Source organism: Littorina saxatilis, linkage group LG5 (genome assembly GCF_037325665.1).
Source record: "Littorina saxatilis isolate snail1 linkage group LG5, US_GU_Lsax_2.0, whole genome shotgun sequence".
Lineage (NCBI taxonomy): Eukaryota > Metazoa > Mollusca > Gastropoda > Littorinimorpha > Littorinidae > Littorina > Littorina saxatilis.
Window position 1 is genome coordinate 60,815,078 of NC_090249.1, and position 13,580 is coordinate 60,828,657.

At 44.9% G+C, this 13,580-nt stretch overlaps 1 protein-coding gene across 1 annotated transcript; it reads right to left on the reverse strand.

Annotated features, from left to right (window-relative positions):
- Positions 1-377: 377 nt before the first annotated feature.
- Positions 378-7,121, reverse strand: LOC138967834 (uncharacterized). Its single transcript, XM_070340491.1, has 2 exons — positions 6,746-7,121; positions 378-6,379 (listed from the first exon to the last, which is right to left on the reverse strand). The coding sequence occupies exons 1-2, from the start codon at positions 7,119-7,121 to the stop codon at positions 378-380; spliced, it is 6,378 nt and encodes a 2,125-aa protein (XP_070196592.1).
- Between the last annotated feature and the right edge of the window lie 6,459 nt (positions 7,122-13,580).

The window sequence follows — 13,580 nt, forward strand, 5'->3', positions numbered from 1 at the left end:
TAAAAGGAAAGAGTAAGAGGAAAAGAAGGGGAATGAGAGTGAAGAAGAAAAGGAGGAGAGTGACGATTCAACAAATACCCAAAGATTGCATTTTGAAAACGCACATAACAATTCTCGCCTATGAAGGCGAGCACACTCCCGGCCGAAGCTGCATGCAGCTTCCAAAACTCTAAACAAGGTAAACTTGAAATAATCATTAGTCACAATAATATCAACAATGAAATAGAAAACTTGAAATTGTTCACCCAGTCTTTAAGGCCAAAAAAAGTCAAAGGGTAATCCGCTTTAGACTGGCCTGAGCAAGAAGCAAACCAGCATTACGCTGTCAACGAGTCTTTCAAAAGTTAAACAGACAATGTCAAAAACAGTAATCACTGCTACTCAGTGTCTTTCAAGTGGAGTGGGACCAGCTTGTGAATGGGTCGGTCGATGAAAGATGTCTGCACCTTAGGCAAACCTTTGGTCGTCTTCACCGAGGTCGAGACCCGCAGCTGAACCGACCGAATCAAGCCATCGCCACCTGGATATGTCTTCTCGACGCGGGCCATTCTCCAGGTGCCTCTCGGAGCTCCATCTTCAATGAGAAGAACAACCATGCCAGGCTGCACAGCGTCCTTCTGGTGAAACCACTTTCGTCTCGGCTGCAGTGTTGGCAGATACTCTTTCTTCCACCTAGTCCAGAATTGTTCTACCAGGTACTGTACTCTCCTCCATCTCTTTCTTGAATACTGATCTTCCTTCTGGAAGGTTCCTGGAGGTGGAAAGATCGGTTCCGGTTTCAGTGTGAGCAGGTGGTTGGGTGTCAGAGGTTCGCAAGAAGTCGGGTCTTCCAGCTGAGTCACGCAGAGAGGCCTGTTATTGACCACACTGGCGACTTCATGGAACAAAGTTGAAAGAGTGTCTGAAGTAAGCCTGCTTCCATGATCCAAGAGCAGTCCGGAGAACACCTGGCGAACAGTTCTGATGAGTCGTTCCCAGACGCCTCCAAAGTGGCTGGCATGAGGAGGATTGAAGATGAAGTTGCAGTTCCGTTCAACCATTTCTTTGACTACCCTGTCTGGATCCATTTCATGACGAGCTTGTCTAAACTCTCGAGCTGCACCGACGAAGTTGGTTCCCCTGTCACATCGAATAGTCTTGACATTTCCGCGGATTGCAATAAATCTTCTGAGTCCACAGATGAAAGAGTCCGTGGTCATGTCTTCTAAGACTTCCAGATGGACAGCACGTGATGCAAGGCAGGTGAGGATCAGTCCATATCGTTTTGCTTCCTTCCTGCCGTGCCGTACTGTGAAGGGTCCAAAGCAATCCAGGCCAGTGTTGGTGAAGGGAGGTGAAGCTTCTATTCTCTCTGCAGGGAGATCAGCCATTCTCTGCTCCATTGGTCTTCCTCTCAGTCTGGCGCAAGGAACACACCTGTGGATTACAGATGTAACCAGGCGACGTGCACCACAGATCCACAATCCTCTTGACTGTAGGGCTGCTAAAGTAGTCGTACGACCTTGATGTCCAACTTTCTTATGGTGATACCTGGTAAGAAGCAGAGACAAGTGAGACTCGCGTGGCAGTATGAGAGGATGTTTGATCTTGTGGTCTTCCTCAGAACTTGACAGGCGTCCACCAACTCTGAGCAGGCCCTCCTTGTCAGTGTAGGCAGCGAGACGTTTCAACTCTGCATGAGTGGATCGCGATGCAACAGGATAGTAGATCAACTGTACGCTCCTGACGAGCCGCTCAAATGCAGTTTCCCTATCTTCCAGGGGGGTCGCAACCGAATCTCTGCTTGGAGTAGTTGTTTTCTGGATCAGGCGCAGCCAGGTCATGATGCGCATCACCACTTGAATCAGCTTCTCGAGTGTGGAGAATCCTTTGACCAATTCCTCTGCATCATCTCGAGGTTTCGTTGGTGCACACACGAAATGGGATCTCACTTCTCGGTCATTGTCTTCAACAGGCACGTCTGGTGGGTCATACTGAAGATTTTCTTGTCGTAGGAAGTCAGGACCAGAGAACCAACAGGAATTCTTCAAGTCTTGCACGCAAAGACCTCTTGATGCATAGTCAGCAGGGTTCTCTTTCGTTGTCACGTGATGCCACTGATGAGGCTGGCTGAAGTCCTGAATCATTTGCAGGCGGTTTGACACGAACACGTGGAACTTCTTTGTCTGGTTGTAGATGTAGCCGAGGACAACACGAGAGTCAGTCCAAAAATAGTGTTGAGCCTCTAGGTGGCCAAGTTCTTTCTCCAGGAAACGAGCTATCTTCACAGCTAGCACTGCAGCTTGGAGTTCAAGTCGGGGAATGGTAACAGCTCGAATTGGAACAACCTTAGCCTTCGCCATCAACAGTGAGCTGTGAATGTTACCCTCAGCATCCGAGAGCTTGACATAGGAGCATTCGCCATACCCCTTGCTGGATGCATCTGCAAAGTGATGAAACTCGATTCCACTCCAAGGAAGAGGGGCGTTTGTGAAGTAACATCTTGGCACTTGGAGGGAAGACAACGATCGAAGGTCGTGGATCCATTCATTCCATCGAGTCAGGATGGAGGGGGGAAGTTCTTGATCCCAGCTGATTCCCTCTTTGCAGGCTTCTTGAAGAATTTGGCGACCTCTCAAAATGATAGGTGAAACTAGACCCAGGGGGTCAAAGATGGAGGCCACAGTAGACAAGACACCACGCTTTGTTACTTGCGTTGCCTTCGTTTCATGGACAAAGTGTAGTGTGTCAGTCTCCAGATTCCATCGGATTCCTAGAGCTCTTTCAATTGACCTTTTGCTCTGGTCTAGCCCGTCTTCTACGCTGCTGGACTTCACGACCTGAGTGGTAGAAAATGAAGACATGACCCGACTGTCGTTGGAAGCGATTTTATGGAGCCGCAGGTTTCCTTTCACGCAGATTTCTACAGCTCCCTGGAGAAGCTCCACGGCTGTAGATGTGTCAGGTCTGGAGCTCAAACCGTCGTCGACATAGAAGTCGTTTTGAATGAAGTCGGCAGCTTCTGGGCTGATGCTCTGGTTGTCTTTAGCTAATGTCTTCAGCCCAAAATTTGCACAGCCAGGGGAGGACGCTGCTCCAAACAAGTGCACCCTCATTCGGTGGTCAACTGGAGCTGCATTCAAGTCATTGTTCGGCCACCACAGAAATCTCAGGTAGTCTCTGTGTTGAGGGAGGACGTGAAACTGGTGAAACATTCGCTCCACATCACAGGAAAAGGCCACTGGATACCAACGAAATCGGCACAAGACACCCAGTAATGAGTTCAGTTGGTCTGGTCCACAAAGGAGAAAGTCATTGAGTGAAACGTCATTGCATTTGGCTGCACAATCGAAAACCACTCGTATCTTTCCCGGCTTGTTGGGATTGTAGACTCCGTGGTGAGGGATATACCATGTTGGGCTACTGCTGATCTCCGCCTCTGGCACTATTTCAGCATCTCGTCTTTCCACCATTTGGCTCATGAATTCTCCATAGAGTTGAAAATGCTCTGGACTGGAGAGGAACCGACGTTTCAAACTGTAAAGTCTCCGTAGTGCTAAATGCCTGTTTGGAGGAAGTAGGGGTTCTCCATCCTTGAAGGGCAAGGGCATCTGGTAATGTCCCTCACTGTTCAGCTCAATGCCTTCACTGAGAATGTTCATAAACTTTCTGTCTTCTTGAGAGGATGGGGGGTCATCAGGACAAGTAAAGTCTGTTTCCAGTAGCCTGATCAGGTGCTCGTTAGTGCGATCTCTAGTGCGAAAACAGAAGGCAGATTTTCTGGTGGGCGGTCTTGGCTGTTCGAGAGTCTTTGAAGCGAAGGCGTTTGCAGGGGGTCCATCTTGTTCACATGATGCCGCGACCTCTCCAACTAGGCCCCAGCCCAGTCTCGTTCGTTGAGCGTAGGGTTGGCCAGGTTCACCGAAAACTACTTCCAAAGGGCGTAGAGCTTCAGATACATTGACGCCCAATAGAATGGCGATGGGAGCATCCAAGAGAGGGGGGAAACAGTGGGCGATGTGTTCAAGATGAGACATGGAAAGTATAGTGTCTCGCGTGGGAATCTGGCTCCGATCAACACTGATCTCTGGGTGGGAATAGGCTTTCGGAACTTTGAGAGTCTCTTCAGAATCATAGGCTCTCACACGTAGATTGGAGAACGATTTGCATTCCACTGTTTCTGCCTTGGAGGTCATAGTGGTCAGTGTCAAAACAGAGTCCTGTGCTCCCAGGTTAAGCCTGTTCATCACCGAATCGCTAAGGAAAGTCGTGTCACTCATGGTATCGAGCATGGCGTAGACGAGTATTTCCTTGCTTGGGTCCAGTCCAGACGAGACATATACTGGCATATAGAGGGAGTAAAGTCTTGTGGTGATGTGGTGATCGACGGCATAACTCTTCTTGACTTCATCAAAGAGGCATTCTCCACATTTGGTAGTGCCAACAAACTTCATATCAGTTTCCTCGTCAATCAAAGAGACTTGGTGAGTGGCTTTCTGCGTGGGATTGAAATCCGGGTCGTGCATTATTGTAACATGCTTCATTTTGCAAGTGTCACAGGAAACCTTAGCAAAACACCCTTTGGCAGCATGGAAGCCTCTCAAACACTTGAAACAAAGCTTTCGTTTGATCGCAAACTCCTTTCGTTCTGCGTAGGGTTTTTCTGCCAACTTCTTGCAATCTGGGGTAAAGTGTTTATCATTACAATAAAGACAACCTCTTTGTGCAGGAAACGTATTTGTTGCTGGGTCCTTTGCAGTGTCTTCTCCCGGCTTGTTCTCCTGTTCCGGTTTGTCCACTTCGCTGATTGTTGTGTAGGTCTGCTTTCCCTTGGCCTTGGTAGACTGTGACTGGTCAGCACCTCGTTTTCTACCTTTATTGTGAAGATCTGCTTCGTGAAGAGCTTCACATTTGCTGTCCAGAAACTTGACGAAGGTGGCAAAACTTGGATATCTGCCACAGGAGAGCTTGCTATCAGCAACACGTTGCCCCCATGACAATGCTAGTGAGTCTGGAAGCTTGTGGGCTAAACGCTTGATTTGTGCAGGGTCTTCTAGGATACTAAGTCCGGTTATCTTTTTCGCCATCACGCAGCACTGTCTGAGGAAGTCTACGTAGTTTCTGAGGGAGACTGTATCCTTATCCTTCACTTCTGGCCATGCCTCCAGTCTTTCTTTCAATGCCTCGGCGATGGTGTAGTCTTCTCCAAAACGCCCTTTCAATATTTTTAAGGCACTGTTGTAGGACTCTTCTCCGAGATCATAGTAGAGATCACCAACGGCAACTTTGGCTGGACCTTCAATGAATTCTCGAAGCATCAGCATTTTATCTTCTGGTCCAACTGCACTGTTCCTCACCATGTGCTGAAAGGCTGCAAACCATGATGGATACTCTAAGGGGTCCCCTCTGAACACTGGTGGCTTTGGAACGGGAAGCCTGCTAATTGTGAGAGCATCTGCGATTGACTTTGCGAGGTTGACGTAGGTGGTTGGAACGGCATCTTCTTGGGGATAAATGCAATGTCTCTGTTCATGCAAGCTATCCGTGTTAGTCTGAGCGGAGAAAGCAGGATACCTTGAGGTGAAGGGTGGCGCGCTGGCATTCAGTGAATGTTCGCTCTGTATGGGCAGTCCTTGACCTGCTTGGGGTTGTCCTTGTGAGGAATGTGGCCACTGACTCAGATCAGACTTGAAGTTGACTTGTGTGTTCATAGGAGTGTCTCGACGCAGGCCGTTGGAGTTATGAAAAGTTGCTGGAACTCTAGTATGATCTTTATGCACCTGGTCGAACCTTGGGTCGGTGTTCCTTGGAATATGATGAAACATGTTACTCAAATTAGCATCTGTCCCAAGGTTGTCACTCATGCTTGGTTGGGCATAATTCGTCTGTGAGGCTGTTCCTTTATGAGGCCTTGTAGTGGGATTTACCCTGTCTGTTATGCCTTGGTTTTCAGTGCGAGATAAGAACAGTTCATTGATGGGATCACACCGGGGCAAGGAGTTTAGGAGGGAGTTTGCTTCATCCTTTGGGGCTGCTGGATTGAGAGCGTCTTCTACGGCATTGGCTACGTTCAATTCCATTTGTAGTCTTGCTCTGTCTTCTTCCAGCTTTACTTGAATCATTTGGTTTTCAAGCTCCTGAAAGCGCCTCGCCTCCTCCATTTCCCGCTGAGCTTCTTCTTGCTTTATCTTCTGTAAGCGTTCAGTTTCCTCCATTTCCCGTCGGAAATCTTCTAGTCTGATCTTCTGTAAGCGTTCAGTCTCCTCCATTCCTCGTTGAACCTCTTCCAGCTTGATCGTTCTCTTCTGTAGCTCCATTTGATGTCTCAGTTCAGCCTCTCTTCGTTGGGTTTCTTGAAGTTTTTCCATCATTTGGCACTTGGCTTGAAGAGCGGCTGCTTCTGATCGCGCAAGACGTCTACGAGAAGAAGTTGAAGAATGGGTCCCAGAAGAGTGCTTAGAGCTGGAGGAAATGGAAGAATTTCCTGGGTTTGTTTTAGTCTTTCTAGATTCATTTTCCTTACGCTTCAGATCTGTAACGTCATTTTGTTTAGTCTGGGTGAGCTGAACATCTGGGAGTTCTAGAGTAATTTGGGCTAATTGTTTAACTAGATTGTCAGAGATATCAAAAAGTTCAAAACAAGAGTCTTCGTATGGGGTAGACAGTTTCAGATATCTGACGGCTACAAGGCGTTCCTTTAGAGCTCGACATTGTTTCAACAGTATGGTATGTAGCTCGCGGGCCTTTTGTGGGCTTATTGAGCTACCAGCTTGTAGATTCTCCTGTATCTGGCCTACCAATTTCCCTACTTCTCGTATGTTTTCTTCTAAGTCTTTGGTCCGTGTGGGTCCAAGAGTCTTAACTGCGTCTGAGCTTGGACCTAATTGGCGGTGAGGTCTGGTGTCTGATGGTGATACATTAGATGCCTCTACTGGTCTGTCGGAGGTCTGGTTGGTGGATCTCGTCATATGGTGCTCTTCGTCTTGAGAAGTCTGTTTTGAAGCCTGGCTGTCTAGAGTGAAGGTTTCCTTAACTGTAGTTTCAGCTGAGGGCAGTGAAAGATGAATGTCGCTAAGATAAGTTATCTCTTTGGCGTGTGATTCTTGCAGGGGCTGACTGGCATCTTGATCTTGGTCGGCCATGGTGGGTGAGCTGCTTATGTCCTTTGATAAGAGGCGGAGAGATGACTAGGCGTAAACGTTGATGAGTCTTCTCTCGGCGCGTAGTTTTCACTGTACTCGCATTCAGTTTATGGGACACGCTAACTGCCTCTTTCTCACGCTGAAGAATTCACGCAGGTGATGATGTTACGGGAGGTTTATTGTTGAATACCCTGTGCCGTGACCATGACGCTGACCCTGGTGAAAACTACAAAAAGTAATTTAGAATACTAGAATCACTAAGATGAAACATCAAAGCACATTCTCATAAACGCATAACTTCAAACATGTTAATCACCTCTTTAAATGGCGAGACGGCGTCAAAGAAAGCACAAATCATTAAAGCATAATTATTACATTGACGTGACGCAGATTCCGGCTTAAGTAATAACTCATAACATTCAAATAACAGAATTACTAACACTGAATAAACAAAATAGGCAGCGAAATTAAGCGAATCGTCCGAAGTCTCAAATAGTCAAATCCGGTCAGACCATGAATTCGCGCATAAATTATCAAAGTAAACTAGCTTAACCAACGTATATTTCCCTTTCGGCACTATAATTACACTGAGTTAACTGCGAATTTAAAATCAATAAAAAATGTCAAAATTACCCTACAAATTAAATACTCATCAAATCAAACTTGAAATTTCATCATCTACAGTTATTATTGCGGACAATTGATTCGCTCAAACAAAACAAGCCGATAATCAGCAGAAAACGCATAAACAACGTCCAAAAATATTCAAAAAAAACGTCTCGACATATGCGGCAAATCCGAGCACAAAGTCAGTTGCAAACGGTACAATATAATAGGCATATTTCGGTAAACAATAAGGCAATCATAATGCAAACAATCAACAGATAAATCAACATACCTGTACTGCGCATTGTCCCATTAGAGAAACTAACTTCAGACCACAAACTTCACTGAAGTGTAAAAAAAAGAAAAGATAGGCTTCCTTGAACCTTAAGCCTACTGCCTCTGACGGTTGCCAGTGGAAAAATGACCTTCAATCGCTATTCAGTTCCCGCATACCCTTTTCTGAATAGTGCTCAATACAAAAACACAACTGAATTCTTTGGCCAAGCAACACAAGCACGAAATTAGCGCACACTTCGTTACAAAAACTCACGCCGATACCGGTGAAAGAGTGAAGCTTTGGCTAACACGACCAACAAGAAGGAATAACAGAGGGGTCAACACACATTGAAGAAGGAGAGAGAGAAGGAAAGAGGGAGAGAGAGAAGGAAAGAGGGACAGAGGGTAGGAGGGAAAGAGAGGGAGAGAGGGGAAAGGAGGGAGAGAGGGAAGGAGGGAGAGATAGGGAAAGAGAAAGGGAAGGAGAGGAGAAAGAGAAAGGACATAGAAATGGAGAGAGAGAGAGAGAGAGAGAGAGGGAGAGATGGAAGAAAAGAAAGAAAGATAAAGAGATAGAAGTTAAAGAGACCTAAAAGAGCAGAAAGAAAGTAAAGAATGAAGAGCTAGCGAAAAGAACAGTAAAAAGAATGAATAAGGAAAGAACGTAGCAACAAAAAAGGAAACAGTATAAGAGAGAAGAAGCTAGAGCAGGCAAAAAGAGTCTGCAAAGAAGAAAGAATAAAGTGCTCAAGACAACAGGCCTCAGAGGGAATGGCCGTGCACTGCCAATCCAAAAGAGGCCTACAGAAGGTGAAGAACGAAAGAAGGGAAGGCACAGAAGAGGGTAAGTACAGAAGGGCTGAAGAAGGAACAGAGGTGGATAAAAGGAAAGAGTAAGAGGAAAAGAAGGGGAATGAGAGTGAAGAAGAAAAGGAGGAGAGTGACGATTCAACAAATACCCAAAGATTGCATTTTGAAAACGCACATAACAATTCTCGCCTATGAAGGCGAGCACAGTGTGGGTGCTCTCATCTCACCATCAAGAACTGACAAATAAACAGTGTGGTTGCTCTCTGCGCACAGTGGTATTGTGTTTTAAGAATACATTTCGTAAAAGTCACTAATGCTTTTTGGGAAAGTAATTCAACTCAACACAGCAAGCAGTCATGGTGTTGAGTTTGGGTATGTGACTCAGTGGAGGAATGGTCTTATCGCGTGTATAAGACCGGTCAGATCTGAGTGGGCCTTCAACATTCGTCAGTCCGGAGTCCAGCAAAAGTGTAGGCGTTAAAATGGTACTGGACAATGCCCTCTCCAAACTCCGCTGACATCGCGTGAGGCGCTTATCCAAGTTCAAGCGGTCAAAGTTCAGGATTTGTGTCTCATCTGCTGTTCTATTTAGACTCCTGGGGGATTCAATATGAGGTGAACGTCCTAAACCTCCGACAAAACAAACAACATTAAATTAATGTTCTGTCATTTGAACCAGCAACAGCAACGACGACAACGACTATTACAACATAAATCGTCTCCCTTTTTGTTCTCAGTAACCTGTTGCTTTTTACATTTAGTCGAGTTTTGACTAAATGTTTTAACATAGAGGGGGAATCGAGACGAGGGTCGTGGTGTGTGTGTGTGTGTGTGTGTGTGTGTGTGTGTGTGTGTGTGTGTGTGTGTGTGTGTGTCTGTCTGTCTGTGTGTGTGTGTGTAGAGCGATTCAGAGTAAACTACAAGACCGATCTTTATGAAATTTGACATGCGAGTTTCTGGGTATGATATCCCAGAAATGTTTTTCATTTTTTGGAAAAATGTCTTTGATGACGTCATATCCGGCTTTTTGTAAAAGTTGAGGCGGCACTGATTGATTGAAATTTTGGCCAAGCAATCTTCGACGAAGGCCGGACTTTGGTATTGCATTTCAGCTTGGAGGCTTAAAAATTAATTAATGACTTTGGTCATTAAAAATCTGAAAATAGTAATTAAAATTATTTTTTTATAAAACGATCCAAAATTACGTTCATCTTATTCTTTATCATTTTCTGATTCCAAAAACATATACATATGTTATATTCAGATTAAAAACAAGCTCTAAAAATTAAAAATATAAAAATTATGATTAAAATAAAATTTCCGAAATCGATTTAAAAACAATTTCATCGTGTTCCTTGTCGGTTCCTGATTCCAAAAACATATAGATATGATATGTTTGGATTACAAACACGCTCAGAAAGTTATAACGAAGAGAGGTACAGAAAAGCATGCTATGCAGCACAGCGCAACCACTACCGCGCTAAACAGGCTCGTTAATTTCACTGCCTTTTGCACGAGCGGCGGATTACGGTCATTGTGAAAAAATGCAGTGCGTTCAGTTTCATTCTGTGAGTTCCACAGCTTGACTAAATGTAGTAATTTCGCCTTACGCGACTTGTTTTCTCTCTCCCTTAAAACTGGTGTCGTGAACACCCTCCTTGGTCTCTGAGGAACCGTCCACACATCATGCAGTGTGTGTGTGTGTGTGTGTGTGCGTGCGTGCGTGCGTGCGTGCGTGCGTATGTGTGTGTGTGCGTGCGTGCGTGCGTGTGTGTATGTGCGTGCGTGTGTGTGTGTGTGTGTGTGTGCGTGCGTGTGTGTGTGTGTGTGTGTGTGTGCTCTCTCTCTCTCTCTCTCTCTCTCTCTCTCTCTCTCTCTCACTCTCTCTCTCTCTCTCCTAATATGGAGTCTGTACATCCCGATTTAATCCGTTACATATCCAAAATAACACCTGCTGCCATGATTTCTGGAATATTCGGTCACAGATCAAAACAACACCTGCTGCCGTAATTCTCGACTTTTCCTCTGGTCAGCACAAAAGATTAATGTTCAAAACATCCCCCTGTGAATGTCACGATTTGTACAAATTGGTAGCAGCTGAAACCGTTTGTTTTTGCTCTTGTTTGTTAGTATCATTATTTCGACAGTAGTGCAGCCGGTGTTTTTCAAGGTGAAATCTGATCGGAGAAGACATTGTATTGGAACATTCGGAACTTCTGCTTTGTCTTTTGGACCTAACAATTTGATAGTGTTTTTCCCCTTGCAAATAAACTCGACACAAAAATTATTGAACCCATTTGTGTACCCCAACTGAAGTATTCATTACTGTGTCAATTCATTCCAACTTTCTATGCCGTTAAAGGCACTTCACTTGGCTAGCAAACCTTTCTTTTACAGGTCCACGTGACTTTGTAAAACTAATGCAATGCTTTAATATACTCAGCTTGACTTGCCTAAATAACTCAATGTAAAGTGTCTGTTCGTATCAAGTTCTGTATTGCTTAGTTTTGACCGGTTTTAGAAACGACAAGCGTATTGGGATGGTATAACACCGCATAAAACAATGCGTCTTATTTCAAAACCGCAAACGACCTTTCCGATTGCGCCAGGCAGCAACACGAGCATTCTCCTCTTTAAAGTCAGCAGGGGTTCCATGCTTTAAAGACTGATGTCCGGTTAAACCTCTCCTGAAATAGCCCCGACACTGACATTGCCCACGTATGGGTCACTGCCCGGTAATGACGTCAAAACGTTGAGGCGATTAACCTCTGTTCCAATTGCTGAATTGCCGAATCCGGATTTTGCACGTGTTTGTTTGTGAGAGATGTCTATACGTCAAAAATGCCATGGTTCTGATAAAAAAAATCGTGGTAGTGAAAGATTGTTGGTGACGTCATGTCCTTACGCCATCAGCCGTTGTAAATGATGTGATGCAGGTGGCGAGTCTGTGATGTCATTATTACCTGCAACAGGCATTACGCTTTTATGACGACTGTCGGTATATCATTACGCCATCAAGCGTCATCAAGTGCGGTCATGTTGAACGAGTCGTGACGTCACGTTGCTTGTGTTATGAGACAGTCTTACGTTTGATGATGCCGGTGATGATGTCATTTAGTTTTGTTATCAGTATTCACGACAAAGATCAGACTGATAGAGTCGCTGCCTTCACAATCAAAGTTGCAATCAGCTGCAGCCTCAAATGATTATGGGAAGACCTGATGATGACGTAATACTCGTCACACAAGCAATCAAGTTGTTCTAAAATTCACAGCTTTAAGATTAAATATCAGATCTACTTTGGTAGCGGCGATTTCAACAGATAAAATAAAAACTGGCGATTTCGATTTCGTCAAAATTGTAGACTGCGTTATGTGGTATACTTACTGTCTTGTCGTCATTCAGTATTGTTGACGTCTGACAACTATTTTTGATTTTCTTAAATTGCATTTCGCTGTCAATATTTCGTGATGACAAAAAGATTATATTTTATAAGTCTGGGTACCCTTTAAAACAGGCTAAAAGTAGGTGTGTGGTCCATTACCACAGTATGCTCTCGTCGACAACAGAAATTGAAAGCACTCAGACATGTTAACCCGGCAGTGGAGATTCTCTTCAATGACACTTACGTCAGCTTCTCCGTGTTTCTTACATCAACTGATATGTCTCTAATGGCTGCGCTTCGATGATAACCAAACCACGCAAACTAGCGTTGTATACGGGTTAGAGCACACTGGAGCAAGGTGATACGAACTTTCTGCATTCTCCACTGTAAGTGCACGCACACTCAACTTAACCTGGTCTTTTCTGACGTCAGCAGTGGTCAGCAGTCAGCAGTCAGCAAAACAACAAAAATGGCTGAACGGCGTAAAGTTATGCTAATGGCGATGACGCACAAAGATTTATCTGTAGTAAAGGCGTTTTTCAAAAGTTCACAATCGTGTTTACTGTCATTATTTATTATTTCTAACATGCTGACTGTTTACAATTGATAATAGGCATGTCCAAAAAATGGATATCTACATGAGCCTTATGAAATGGTAATGAAGATGTCCAATGGATTTCGACATGAAGTAACAACAGCCTTTCGCTTGAAACCATTGCAACAGCCTACAGCCTGACCATCTGACCGGTCACCTGAGGTCACAGAACGTACATCACAGATAATATCAGGTCACGCCCTAACACATTGTGTTATCTTCTTCTTCACAATACACTAATGGGACTTTTTGCTGAATAAGGGGGCACGACTGCCCTATACCTACATTTAATATCGTACCGACGGGCGCAGTGGCTTGGTGGAAAGACGTCGGCCTCCTAATCGGGAGGTCGTGAGTTCGAATCCAGGTCGCTTTCGCCTGGTGGGTTAAGAGTGGAGATTTTTCCGATCTCCTAGGTCAACTTATGTGCAGACCTGCTACCCAGTGTGTACACGCAAGCACAAGACCAAGTGCGCACGAAAAATATCCTGTAATCCATGTCAGAGTTCGGTGAGTTATAGAAACACGAAAATACCTAGCATGCCTCCCCCGAAATCGGCGTATGCTGCCTGAATGGCGGGGTAAAAATGGTCATACACGTAAACATCCACTCGTGCTAAAACATGAGTGAACGTGGGAGTTTCAGCCTATGAACGAAGAAGAAGAAATATCGTCTACCTTTGCCAATGCACGGAATTGTGCGACTAACGAATTGTATTCAACATAGTCTTCAAGAGGTGAACTAGCTATGCTATGCTTTCCAAATCAGGTTTTAATCATCATCAAT

Excerpts from the sequence above, each read along its gene's own strand:
- LOC138967834 (XM_070340491.1), bottom strand. The coding sequence starts at position 7,121 with ATGGCCGACCAAGATCAAGATGCCAGTCAGCCCCTGCAAGAATCACAC. Across the intron at positions 6,380-6,745 it reads ACAGGAGAATCTACAAGCTG|AAGCAGCCGCTCTTCAAGCC; the intron begins GTAGCTCAATAA and ends TTGCGCGATCAG.